Source organism: Triticum urartu, chromosome 5A (assembly GCF_056163025.1).
Source record: "Triticum urartu cultivar PI428250 chromosome 5A, HENAU_Tu73, whole genome shotgun sequence".
NCBI lineage: Eukaryota > Viridiplantae > Streptophyta > Magnoliopsida > Poales > Poaceae > Triticum > Triticum urartu.
Genome location: NC_141877.1, coordinates 95,980,742 through 95,994,329, shown reverse-complemented (window position 1 = coordinate 95,994,329; position 13,588 = coordinate 95,980,742). Strand labels below are relative to the sequence as shown.

General features: G+C 44.9%; 2 protein-coding genes across 2 annotated transcripts; one reads left to right on the top strand and one right to left on the bottom strand.

Moving 5' to 3' along the window:
* Positions 1-427: 427 nt before the first annotated feature.
* Positions 428-1,952, top strand: LOC125506810 (uncharacterized). The gene is made up of 2 exons (XM_087525589.1): positions 428-1,214; positions 1,573-1,952. The coding sequence occupies exons 1-2, from the start codon at positions 570-572 to the stop codon at positions 1,666-1,668; spliced, it is 741 nt and encodes a 246-aa protein (XP_087381715.1). The 5' UTR covers positions 428-569; the 3' UTR covers positions 1,669-1,952.
* Positions 1,953-2,814: 862 nt separating this feature from the next.
* On the bottom strand, positions 2,815-6,042 carry LOC125508006 (putative protein phosphatase 2C 78). The gene is made up of 4 exons (XM_048672551.2): positions 5,429-6,042; positions 4,635-5,002; positions 3,441-3,677; positions 2,815-3,340 (listed from the first exon to the last, which is right to left on the bottom strand). Exons 1-4 carry the CDS (start codon positions 5,712-5,714, stop codon positions 3,080-3,082), a joined length of 1,152 nt encoding a protein of 383 aa, XP_048528508.2. The 5' UTR covers positions 5,715-6,042; the 3' UTR covers positions 2,815-3,079.
* Between the last annotated feature and the right edge of the window lie 7,546 nt (positions 6,043-13,588).

The window sequence follows — 13,588 nt, the reverse complement described above, 5'->3', positions numbered from 1 at the left end:
TCCGCCTCCACCTCCTGAACCGCCTCCTAATACTCCTCGCGCACATCTACCACTACAAGGAGTCGTCTCGAATCCGCATCGTCCTCTCCCTCCATCCTTGCTCCCTGGGTGCCATCAACACCTCCTGTGGCACCGAGGAGATCTGGGAAGGCATCGTAGACGAAGGGGAGCAGCAAGAGGTTTGTCATCAAAGGCCTCTCCTATTCACAAGAAAAATTATTTTCCACTTTACTTGTTTTTTTTGCCGCGACTCCTTCTTTGTGAATTGGCGTGTGTGCCATACAATTTATGCAATTTTTGGGGGCTGAACCCCACGAAAAGCAAAAGCAATTGTGTCACGACGTCTCGCAGGCTGTCTCAGGTCATCAACATCCACCACGGGTCACCCAGTTGAAGAAAAGGTTAAAAAGAAAACTCTGGCAAAGAAAAGAAGTGACTCTACGACGCACGCAAGCTGGTCAGTAGGGCAGTAGCCAGTGTGCGCCTCTTTTACCAGTAGCGATACCAAGCTCGCTCTCTGCTCTTCTCACACAACACAAACCCCAAGCGCACCATCAGCTTGTGCTGCCATGGCTCGCCCCCTCGCTCTCCTTCTCGCCCTCTTCCTCCTCGCCGCCTCCACCGCCCACTCCCAGTCTCCGGCCGCCGCGCCCTCCTCCTCCTCCTCCTCCTCCAACACCGGCGCCGTTGCCCAGTCCCCCACTGCCGCCTCTCCGACCATCACAGGCACCCCAGTCCCTTCATCGTCCCAAAACCCCATCTCCACCTCTCCCGCCGCCTCCCCCTCCCACTCTAGCACCAAGCTCACCTCCCCGGCCGCTGCCCCCGTCCAGGCCACCGCTCCACCCACATTGCCTCCCCCCACGCCCTCCCCCATCAGCTCCCCGCCGCCCACACTGCCGGCGCCGGCCACCGCGCCAGCAACGTCTCCCCCGGCACCGGCGCCCGTCGCGACCGCGCTCACATTGCCGCCACCGATGGCCGCGCCGGCTCTCTCGCCCCCAGCGCTCGCCCCCGCGCCGGAACTTTCGACGTCCCCTCCGGCCCTCGCGCCGGCGCCCGTCGTCCTCGCCGCCCCGGCTCCCGCGCCGAGCAAGAAGCCCAAGACCAAGAAGCACGTGTCCCCCGCCGCGTCCCCCATGTCCGCCGCGTCGTCGCCGACCACCGGCCGCGGCCTCGCCCCCGGTCCCGGCCCGTCCGCCGCCGACATGTCGGTACGTATCCCTACACCCATTTACTACCGCACTGCTACACGCTCCACGTACACGCGCTACACGGATCCGTGCCGGCGGATTCCAAACCCAGCGCGCTAAACCGGATTTGATGGCCTCGCCTCGCGCCCGCCTACAGGGCCCCGCGCGTCAGCGAGTGGGCGTCCGGTCAACAAGATCACCCGGACCCACCCTGCACGCATGGGAGAGGGTTGGCACCCACTCGATGCCTCCTGGGCCCAGCGCGATTAATGCCCTCCTGCTCCTGGACACGTGGAGCCATCCAAGTGGTGTCCATTTTCATTACGCCAATATTTTTAGCTTGCTCACTGTCTGACAGCTCCCTGGGCCCGACTTGCAGAGCGACGCGGCGCGAGACCACCACAGGGCCACGGGAGGAGCGGCGCTGCTGATGCTGGTTCTTGTTTCGCTGACGCTGGGCCCGGCGTTGGCCTGAGCAACCTGAGCATGGAGGGTGGGGTCACTCGTCAGGCTGCCCACCGTCCGCTGTTACTACCGCTGCCACTGTTATTACCACTACTGTCACCGTCGGCGCCACTGTTCCAACTACGTACTAGGCCTGCTCCACTAATTTTTGCTTGGACCCTGTGAGCTGCATCTGATCCGCAGCACACCTTTGCTACCTTCCTTCCCATGATATTATTATCTTGTTACCATGCTCTCTAAATCGTCACTAGGTTGATACTGTTGCTTTGCAATGGATACTTTTGATGTGTGCTATATAGTTGTGCCCATGATTATGAGTCAATCTTGAAGCCTGGTTGTTTGCTGTCGTTGTGTAATCTTGTGGCTGAGCGTTTTGTTGGTTTGGAGTGGTTTAGGGATCCACATTTCACCATGTGAAGCCTTCCTTCCTGAATTTATCAGATTGTTTGGATGGTGCTGTTTCATTCAAATCACAGTTTTACTTGTTCCAAGAAAGAGGGTCTTGTGACACGCATTGCCCTGCAAGGTGCTAAATCCAAAATCAAATGTGATCACACGTTTACACTGGGCAATTGTTGTAGTGTGCTGCCTGCTAGATCCTCCAAAACTGTTGATACTTTGTTAGGATCTGCTAGATGAAACAGTAGACCTACTAGGAGTGTATCTGAAACAATGCCCACTATGAAAACACCATCACAATTGTTCATGGATGTACCCTAGGAGACTGAGCAATTTCACCCTTTTGCAATCTCAAATTTGTAAAATCAGATTACACATAGGATGCAATATGAAACAACCGTTGGGACATGGGATATTGGGATTTCACACAAAAGACTAGTACAATATCAGCAGCACTCTACTCTTCTCGAAAAAGAAAAAGAATAACACTCTACTCAAGCAAGGCCATGATGCAACAAGGAGAAGACATCAATGCCAGCTAAAGAAAAGGAGCAAAAGCTGTGGAAGGCTCTTCTTTTGCGGCAGCTGACAAACAGTAGGCTGCCCATACGGCAATGCTACATTAGTACTAGTAGTGCTCACACAAATCTAAGCAATCTTCTGTTATTTTTTCGCCTGGAATCCTGGACCCACGAATCACAGTGGCGAACAAAGCTTCATGATCAAACAGTTCCTAGCTTGCGATGCATGCAAAGAATCTTGAGAACAATCTTTAGATTTCCCCTTCCTTTTCTCTTTTTTTGGGTATCTAATCTTGCATAACCGATACACAAAGTGCCTCCAAAGGCAATGGAATTCTTGTCTAGAGACATCAGCTTACCTAGAGTGGGTTTGATTATATACTCACAATATATGTACAAAAAGATGTGCTTGGCTCGGTCTAGGTGACTTCAAATTTCATCTGGTTTGTTCCTTTTCCTTTCACTGTCATCCATTATCCCTTCTGAAGACACAACACTAGCTCACAGCACCGTCGGTTCCACGGTTTGGCCTGATGGCGAGAAGATGTCCGCCGGTGCATTGGTGAACCTGAAACTGTCCAGGCTACCGAACTTCGTTTGCGCATCGTGTTTGTGACTATCAAGGTAGAGCACCACAACTGTGATATCGTCATGGAAATGCCGCTTCATCCCTCTTTCGATGTGTTGCATGTCGACGTACCTCATCTCTTTTTTCCTCGCGGCTTCAGAGATCGCCGCTCTCACCAGTCGCCTCGCTATTCCCTGAGCACATGCATATTCCACACAACAACACATCATATTCTGCATAAATGGAACAGCGTATAGGTGTTCCCCGTGACGAGGTTAAATGAGCTTGGCTTACCGCTCTCGGGTTCTTAAAGACGATCTCGACCGCCGCTCTGTCGGTCAACTGCTCCCACAGACCGTCCGATGCAAAAATTACAAAGAGGTCTTGCTGCCCTATCTGGTGTACTTTGATCGATGGCACGGCTGTTATGACGGCCCGCTTCAACGGTACAGGACACACATATTGCTGGAATATAGGGTCTCTGGCAAATTCAGGCTTCTTCAGGTAGGCATCCCCAAATGATCTGGAAACCTGAAAGCATCAAAGAAATAATAATGTCTAGTGTGGCTCATGACTGCCATTGTAAAAGCAGGTTTCTCCTGTTGAACTGCCTTTATAGTTTTAAGGAACATTACAAAGCATGGTGATGATAACTAATGCAGGCAACCGGTGGCATCTTTTCTTAGATCATGTAGTATTCGCCTAGATGAGATCGACTAACTGTAGGCTTTAGAAAAATACAAAAAGGGGACAATGGCTTTAGCATATGGGTTTGCCACACTGCGCAAGCAATTCAAGTTGCTGACTTTTTGGAACAGAAGAATATATTCCTATGGTGGTATTAGATCGAGGAGTGCTTTGCAAAAGAACATTGGAATCTATGTTATGACATCGAGAACAGACGTGTCCAGGTATGACGTATACTGAACATGAAACCAAGGCAACGTCCGATTAGAATTAGACTGTTGCCTTTATCTGAGTAAATAATTTAGGGCATCATGACATAGAGCTAGTACATGGGATATCAGTATGTAACTTTGCTAGAACATTTGATTGCTTATCAATTTCAGGATGGAGTTTAATGTTTTCATCAAGTGAGGTTCATGAAGAGTAGTAAAATCCCACCAAAATCTAAACTGAATGAGGCATGCGCTCATGGACTCGGCGTTCTAGATTTTCCGGAATAACATCAGACTTCACTTGCATTATCTGCAAACACTCTTGAATTACAAGAGACTAGGACCAGGTCACCTATGCTGAGATGTAATTCTGTTTTGCAGTACGCCATTTATCTGTCTTACGGGCATGCTATGATTGTTCCTGACATGTTAATTAACTATTAACAAATTTTGGAGACCACCTTGCCTACTAGATTTTCTAATAGCAGCCAACTGTCACATAATGTTTGTAAAACATGATTGCAAATAGAATGCCATGCACGGATGCACCTGAAAAGGATCCAAACTAACATGATTTGCTGATTCGTACCTGAATGATGCCCTTAATCCGCCAAACGCCCCTGCTGTAGACGACTATGTGCGAATCATCAAGATGCTGCTGAATGACCTCCTTTCTTACCGCCTCGTCAGCAACATTGTGATCATTAGACAGCCTCTCGGCCACTACTCCCCGGCCATTTGGTCCTCTATGACCAAGGACAGCTCTGGAGTCGCCTAAATTGGCGACATAAAGTTTATTATTGGCAATTGCTCCAGCAAGGCAGCATGAGCCGACTGAGGCGATCTTTGGCTGTTTGAGCCATGTCCCCTTGACTAGGTGCAAGAACTCCTCTTCTGTAGCATGGAATGCCTTCTTGATTGCGTCTGTCGACATGCCTCCTTGCTCTGATGCAAACTCTACAATGGTTCAGAGCACAAGACTGTCATTTAGTTATCCAAATATGTAAACTCGGTTTAATTAGAGAACATCTTCAGAAAAAATGTGTAAACGACATAACAGGTTGATCAGTAGAGATAACATCATCCATCGTTAATTTGGGGCAATAAAAATGGAACAGAAGAGAATAAAATCTGCATGAGGACGTGGCTACCGAAGCATGCGAAATGAACAATGACAGTAGAATTATAGAAAGAAACCAGCATGACATCTGGTTCAAACTCACTGCTCTGCTTACTTTGAGAAACATGTGTAAAACTAATACTACATCAAGAATCTACTGCTGTAGTTATGTAGTCCATTTCAGCAAATTACATACAGGAAGTCTAAGCTAAATCTAAAAAGAAAAGCGTTCGTAAATGGAGTTTATACAGCGGCGCACTCACTGTGGAGGTTCGGGAAGAGGCGGGAGGCGAGGAAGCGCGAGGCCTCGGGCCCGCCGTGGCCGTCGTACACCCCGACGAAGGTGGACGCCGGCGAGGTCGCCACCTGGCCCTGGTCTTCCAGCCTCTCGTTGGCCTGCGCCACGGCGAAGGAGTACTCCCCGGACGCGTGCGGCTTCAGCTCCGCGTGCCACAGCAACCCGTCCCCTCCCCCGCCGGCCCCGCTGCCGCTACCGCAGCCACCGCGCCCCAGGCACCGCTCCGCCGGCCGCGCCAGCCACCGCAGCATCGTGGGCCTCTCCCCGCCCTCCTCCCCCCTTCCTTGCCCGGACTTCCTCGGCAATATAGTCGCAGCCTCCGAAAATTCTTGCCAAGATCGCAGCTTCCTCCTCCACCGCCACCGAAATTTGATGAAATTTCTCCGCACGGCCGAAGCTTTCACCTCGGCGCCATCCAAAACCGCGCGAAATCGCTCGCTTCTTCCCACCAGACAACAACCCAAAACGACGGATCAGTCCAATCCTTTGCCACCCTGTTTTTCCTCGCTATTGTTAGTGGGGCGCTCCAAAGCGAAGCTTTTCCATCGGTGCTTCTCCTGGCGCGGCAGCTGGCAGTCGGGAGGAATTCCATTAAAAGACAGTGGCGACGGTCCACCGTCGGATTTGGCGCGCAGGGCACGTGTGGACGGCTACGGTTTCCTCCGGATGACCGGACGCTGACTGGTCAACGCGTCCTCATCTGGTGGGGCCCGGCCTGGTGGTGACGGCCATGCGTCGACCAGACAGGTCGTCAGTGGTCAAGTCAGCGAGACCTTAGCAGGGTCTAAATGCCCTCTAAACACGGGGTCGTGTTGTTTGGTGGCCAACTCAAGAGACTTGATCTGTCCATGAATACGACACATTATTATGCGTGCTGTCAGTACTGTATTTTCAAACTTTGACCACCATTACGTGCACGGCATGCAAGAATCATATACAGTACTAATATATTTATCTTGCGTTATGTACTGTTTTCCTTTTTTTTGTCATATTAGAAGTGAGAAATATAATTTTTATGAGGGAAATGAGAAATATACTATTCATTCTAGGGGCGTGTTTGGTTTTTTTTTTTTGCGCATGAAAGAACCTTCATTACTTAGATCGAGTCACTACACTCCTGTCTACACAGGACATCAATCTCCTCAGGGACACTACCAAGCCAAACTGCAGTTCTGGGCCTAGAACGACCCATCTGCGCTAGCGCATGGCTAGCTTTATTTTGCTCTCTCCTAATCAATGATATTTTATGTTCTCGGATTGCAAGGAGCTGTCGGATGTCACCAACCATTGCCGCTACCGGTGACCGGTTGGTCACCATCTCGCTGATCATGTTGGCCGCTGTCGAGCAATCCGTCTCCACGATGAGTTTCTCCTGACTCCTCTCCAAGGCCAAAGAGATGCCCTCCAGTAGTGCCGCCATCTCCGCTTCCAGGGCGCTCGCACATCTGCTAATGAAACGACAAGGCGAGTAAATGACAGTACCCCCTTGGTCTCGGAGGATCATGCCAGCACCGCCTGTGCCGTCTTCTTCCTTCCAAGAGCCATCTACATTTAGCTTGACCCAGCCAGGCGAGGGTTTCAGCCAGCGCTCCGGAGGTCGGGTGCATGCATGCATCAATATATGTTGCTTGCTATTCCCTCCATAGTCGCCATAAGCTACTATCTTCTTCCCTTTTATCATGTCATCACCGGGGTGTTGTTGAATATGCATGAGAGTATTGATGTAGCCGGTCAAGAATCTGCAGGATACCTCCACTGGCGGCGCTGGCTTATTATGGTACACCTCGTTGCGCACATACCAGCTCCGCCAGAGTGTCATCACCACCGGTAGCCTCTCCTTCTCAGTGCACCGGTTAAGCAAGTGGAGGAGCCACTCCGGCCCTGTGTTAGCTATTGTCTCCAGCTTGGGCATGCTCCAGTACCGCCTCATCTCCGTCCAAAGTCGCCGTGCCAGGGGGCATCTGCATAGGGCATGGAAGGTGTTCTCGATTTCCATACCACATAAAGCACACATATACTAATTTTGCCATCTTTTACTATCTAAGGTTAGGTGATTAAAAATGATGTCATAGTACGAACTGAGCACAATTGGTTAGATTTCTTATGGTGGAAGCATCCCATCCGTGTTCAAATCATGGATTTGGTACGGTTGGTCGTATTTTTCTGAATTTGTTTTATTCATGAATTTTGATGATGTGCATTTAGTGAGAAGAGACGTTTCCGCCGACTACAAGGTGCATGTGCCAACTTCGTCAATCTCAAGATTTGTCAGCTCTCCAAGGTGCTCGTACGGACAGGGTGTACATGTGTATGTTTATAGGTGTGGGTGTGCATACGTGTATGTGAGTGTTTACGTATGTACTGTATTTCTAAAAAGATGATGCTCATAGTTGAGATAATATTGTCACACTTTTTAAAATCAAGTACATATGAACCTAGTAAAAAAATCTTCATAAGTGTGGCCACAAAAGGTATAATTCAATCAAACTTGATTATCTCGTGATGGACAAAATGCGACTAAATTAGTATGCCAACCAAACTAAAGGCCATGCATTTGCTAATTGTATATTGTCAAACTTATATTTCTAGACAGATTGGGTATCGTTTAAAGTAAAATAACCACATTACTTTCTAAGGATCCGCCATTAGATTAAGGGTCGTTTGGTTGCCCGCCTTAGCTTGCCATGCCTAAGGTCAAGCATGTCATAGGTCCCTCTACATGCATTTGGTTCTACATGGAGGTTGCCACAGTCTGAAACGGCTTTTGCTGAAGAAAATTTCGCAGCTCTTATTTTTCCTGCCACACTGCTCAAGGTAAAAATCATCACCACCGAAACAACCATTCTCTAGTATTTCACTAGGTGGTGGAGCTAGTTGGGGATCTTTTTCCTTCAGACTAAGCTCACTCTGCCCCTTAAAAAGTAGATCATCGGCTAGTCTACCACTGGGTGAAATACTAAATGTTTGGGGCAAGAGAGGGAAGTAACTGTATTTCATTCAATCTAAGCTCGCCCCTTCCCCCCAAAGAGGCACATCCAAAATTATTCACTAACCTTTTGCAACACTTCTGCTTCGGTACACCCCCTCTAAACACATCTATTTTGAAAGTACTTGTATAAGAATTGCACAATCGCTCGGGACTGGGCCGGCCCATTAAGCCCTACCACGTTCAGTGTAAATGTCGTAAAAATACTGAGATAAAGAAAGCTCATGAAGATTTGAACTCAAGACCTCCAACTTAAAGGCAAATGATGCTAGCCACTTAACCACCCCAATATATGTGGTACTTTCTAGCGCAAAATATATAAGAAAACACAAAGAGCACTTTGGAAGGAGAGGAACGCTAGGGTCTTTTGAAACGTCTCCGCGCCAACGACGATTATCGTGGAAAAAAAATCATGGATGAGGCGACAATGTGGACGTTGGCGGGTGCCAGAGGGCTGGGTGTAATTTTACATCGCGAGTAGTTGCTTTATCTTCGCCTTTGTTCAGCTATTGTTTGGCTGTGGTCCTCGGACCTTGTTACAACTCTCTCTTATTTAATGAAATGGCAAATATTTTGCCTTGTTTCAAAAAAAAAACAAAGAACACTTTTTTAGCCTTAATACATACTCCGTATGAAATATTTTCGGGAAACAAATCCGAAACTTTTATTGCAAAAAATGTGAAAAATATTTAAATGCCGAATAGTTTTGAATTTCTAAACGAAATTTTCGCAAACATTTTTAAAAATTTAAATTTTTTTAAACATGAACAATTTCCGAACATCTTTCGAAACATGTTGTGGTTTTATTTTTTTTGGTTTTCGTTTTTCTCATTTTCCTTCTATTTTTATTTTTCTCTCTTTTTCATATTCTTTTCTTTATTAAAATTTGTAAACTATTTCTAAAACATCAACCTTTTTCTTAAATCCATGAACTTTACAAAATCATGAATATTTTCTTAAATTCTCGAACTTTGTTTTCAAATCTGTGATTTTTTTGAATCAATGAACCCTTTTTACTTTTTACAAACATTTGTCAAACCCTGCGATTCTTTTTTTTTTCAAATTCGTGGACATTTGTTTTCAAAATTGATGAACTTTTTTAAATTCGTGAACGCTTGGGTTGGCCCAACAGGAACCTGGCGTGAGCGAGGCCGTCGCCTAGTTGAACCAAGGTCTGAGCATAGTTTTTTTTCGTTTTTCTTTTGTTTTATCATTAATTCATTTTTCTCTTTTCTGAAGTTTATTATTCTTTTTGAAACTTGTTAAAAAATTGAAATATTTTTGGAATACCAAAAAATATAGTTGTTTTCAAATATTGTTTTACAATTTTGAATAATGTTCTGGAATTTGAAAAAATGTTCCTGTTTTCGTAAAACAAAATCACAAATATAAGAAATTTTTGCGTTTCAAAATTTGATAATTTTTTTTAAAAAGTATAGTGTTTGCTATTTGTGTACAACATAAAATTTATGGGCCATTTCACGAAGTCGAAAAACAATGTGATTTCAAACGGTCCCTTCGGGCCCTACCCGAACACGCTGTGTTGTACATGGTCTATTTTTGGACATCTTCAAATGAACCCAACTTTGCAAGCAAGTGGACATGACCATAGTAGGCATACATGCCTGGTTTGAACGAATTTCGACATCGTATGCAAGTGGACATGACCATAGTAGGTATTCATGCCTGGCTTTTCACGGGGAAACCATAGAAAATGCATAGAATGTCAGAAAGCAATGAAACTTGGCATGCATGCCTTCTATGGTGATGTCAGTGTGTGTAAAAAATTGATTCCATTTTATGGACCGGAAAAAGAAATGCTTTGAGACTTGTCGTACCGACAAACTTGAACGATCCCGGCTGAACATGGTGTAGGCCTTGCCGTGCATGGAATGACACCAAATTTTGCCAACGTATGGGCATGCCCAAGGTAGCCCCATGTTGTGCTTCGTTGTTTACGTCTTGTTGTATGGTAGCAAATTCCAATATATATTGAAAGAAAAAAATTTCTTTGGAAGGAAATTATGATGTATTTGTTCAGAATAAGAAATTTTGTTGGAAGAAAATTATGAAGTCTTGTTGTTTATGTCTTTATTGTTTATTGTGTAACCTATTTCAGAGCTTTTATGACTTTTTGGTCAAAGTGAAAAGGCTGTAAAAGCATAAGCAAACACCCAAACAAACAGGGCCTAATAGGTATACATCCACCATTATTGTTTGTTGCTTCAAGGAATTAGATGTTGTCTACAACCCAATGTTTCAGTATAGACGTCCTAGTTTCAATCGAGAATATATACACCTGTTTTTTAGTTGATAATATATAGTACATCTGGAATGAATTTTTGAAGTGCCTTAATTTTGGAAGCAGAATTTTTTGAATATAATATGTTTCCGTCTCATGTGCTTCCATAAAAAAATTAACTTTTTCATGGCACATTTGCATTGCAAATAAAAAACATCTAGAATCATTTTTTTATTTGTTTATTTATCGGAAGCAAATCTGTCCCGTGAAAAAAAATCGGAAGCAAATATGTAATTAGCGGGAAACATTATTTTTTGTGTTTGTTTGTTGGAAGCAATCACAACCTACCAAATAATTAGCGTAATTTCTAGGAATCAGTTAGTTTTGTTACTAGAAGCACAAAATTAATTATCGATGGAGAGATTAGCTGGAGGAGATGCTATATATGTGGGTCGTCATTACTAGGTGCACTGATTTAGGGAGGAAAAATTCAGTGCCTACTAATAGTGTAGTCATACCTGAAATTGTCAATAGTCCTAAGACTAGCCACAATGGAGAGTAACATACACTAGTAACATACACATATTCCTACACTATGTTACTACCTTGTAGTAACTTAGGTGTGGTGTCATGCAAAGCTTCATTTATTAGGTTATAGACTCATATTGCATTGGGAGATGTGATGTTACAGTAACTAGCTAAGTTACTAGAACTACCTCTCTCTTCATTAACTCATTGCCACATAGACAAATTTGCTGAGTTGGACTCGAAGTTACCGCTGAAGTTACTCTCACTGTGGCTAGTCTAAGGTGATCTGGTGGTACCGTGGTTTATACGATGGCAGGAAGTCTCGAGTTCGATGCTTGACTGTTCTATATTTTTGAACATTTACATAAGAGAAAAAAAGGTGGAAGTGGGCCGGCTCATGATGAGGGGCCGGGTTGACGTATTTCACAGGTGATCCATCGTATATACGAAAGTAAGTATGATTGTCAAAAGTCCATATTACTCTTTTAGCCAGTTTGGTTCGGTGGAATTGGAGAGAGGGAATGGGAGTTTGAGGCATAGAGAGTTTTATTCCTTTGTTTATTTAGGTGAAATGGGGATTCACCAGGGAAGTGGAAGGGGAATTCACGTGTAGAAATCCCACATATCTATTATCTAGGGGAGGGCTGGTAATTGAGATGGGGAAAGGGAATTAGAGTTAAACTCCCATTCCCCTTCCCGTTAGTTTGCCAAACAGGTTGTTTATATGTTTTGTGAGGGGGAGTGTACCGAAGTGGGCTTTGCAATATTTATAGGTTTCATTCAGCTGTTAAAAACTAGTTCTCTCTTTTTCACACGGATGCATACAAGTCTTAGATGGTACTCATAAAACGGTATGTGTACCTATGCACATGCATGATATGTTCAGGTATAGAATGTCTATTCCCACACAAAATGTGCTAGCGGCTATTGATTTTGACCTAAGAGTTATCTATGTTCCTGTTGGATGGAACGGATTAGCCCATGATTCTTATGTGATGCGTTGTCATGTCTCAATAGTGAGATGATGATCTCATGATCCATCTTGGCTCCATTTCCTAATGGTCTTTATATGATACTTTCTCATTTCTGTAACACTTACGCAATTAGAGGATAAGGACTCTCTGCAGAGGAAGAATGCATCTGTTGCATGTTTTTGGGGTGAGTAACCTTAATATTCATCTTATAGGGTTTTGATAGGGGGAAATAGACATTGTGGCTACATTTAGTGCGGAGGTTGGTGTCAATGAACCTAACACATGCACTAGATGGTTCTCAATGGAGGTTGAATACTAATGGCGCCTTCACGGTCAAGTCCATCTACACGGATCTAATTAACACATGACAAAGTTTTCCGCGCAAAACATATTTGGAAGATCAAAGTTCCGATAAAAAATAAGTTTTGCATGTGATTTCTGTAGTGTGGGGTCATTCTAGCCAATGATAACTTAGGGCAAGTGCAATCGACACGAATATAAAAATGTTGTTTCTTTGATCAAGAGGAAATAATTCAAAATCTTTTTCCTTCTGTGTCCTTTTGCATATTTGATTTGGCAAACTCTTCATATAGCATTTAATTTACCATCGCCAACTAGTACTAAACTTTTTGGGGAACCGATTGATAGGCATTCAACCCAATCTTAAAGGACGTATCCGTGTTGAAATCCATGCCTTACTGTGGGCTCCCTCGCATGCTCGTAATGATATCATTTTAACGGTACAATACGTAAAGAAAATGCAGACCAATTTCAGGCTCATATGAGAATTCGTACATGGTTATTACTTTAGCGTGTGGACCCTCAGGAACATGTGGCCTTTGGGTGTAGCTGGTCGGAGATGGTCACACAAGTTTTGTCCAAACAATTTGGTTGGCGAGTTAGTAATATATTATGTGTGTAGGCATATAATTATGCTCCTTGCCAATTGCCGTCTTCCTTTTTATCTTAGAGTTATGTCTGTTGACATGTATTTTTATTTCGACCGGGTATGGTTACTTTCTAATTTTTGTTAGCTGTATTGAATAACTAAGATCTTTCTAATAAAAATTGGTTATGTGCATCATAAACATGCAAAGGCCGAGGTTACCCTCCTTAAAAAACATATAAAGGATAGAATATCTAGTTTTGCGGTTTATAGAGTTATGCAGTCCAATGTTCAAACCTAGGTTCGCTACTTAGCTCCCTGGCCTTGGTCACCACCACCACTAGGTTGGGTGGCGCCGTCCGTCGATGTCTCTTTCTCGGGCTAGGACGGTTGGGCATCAACTGGTATGGTGCTACGCAGAGAGGACGAATCGGTGATCTTGGCGGCATATAGGTACATCTTTCATTGTACTTAAGCCCCGGAAGCAGATATTCATGCACTTATGCATG

What these genes read in the sequence shown, in the direction of transcription:
- LOC125506810 (XM_087525589.1), top strand. Translation starts at nt 570, where the DNA reads ATGGCTCGCCCCCTCGCTCTCCTTCTCGCCCTCTTCCTCCTCGCCGCC. An exon ending in CGTCCGCCGCCGACATGTCG is followed by an intron (nt 1,215 to 1,572) that starts GTACGTATCCCT and finishes CCCGACTTGCAG; the next exon opens with AGCGACGCGGCGCGAGACCA.
- LOC125508006 (XM_048672551.2), bottom strand. Translation starts at nt 5,714, where the DNA reads ATGCTGCGGTGGCTGGCGCGGCCGGCGGAGCGGTGCCTGGGGCGCGGT. An exon ending in CCTCTTCCCGAACCTCCACA is followed by an intron (nt 5,003 to 5,428) that starts GTGAGTGCGCCG and finishes GAACCATTGTAG; the next exon opens with AGTTTGCATCAGAGCAAGGA. An exon ending in GGATTAAGGGCATCATTCAG is followed by an intron (nt 3,678 to 4,634) that starts GTACGAATCAGC and finishes TGATGCTTTCAG; the next exon opens with GTTTCCAGATCATTTGGGGA.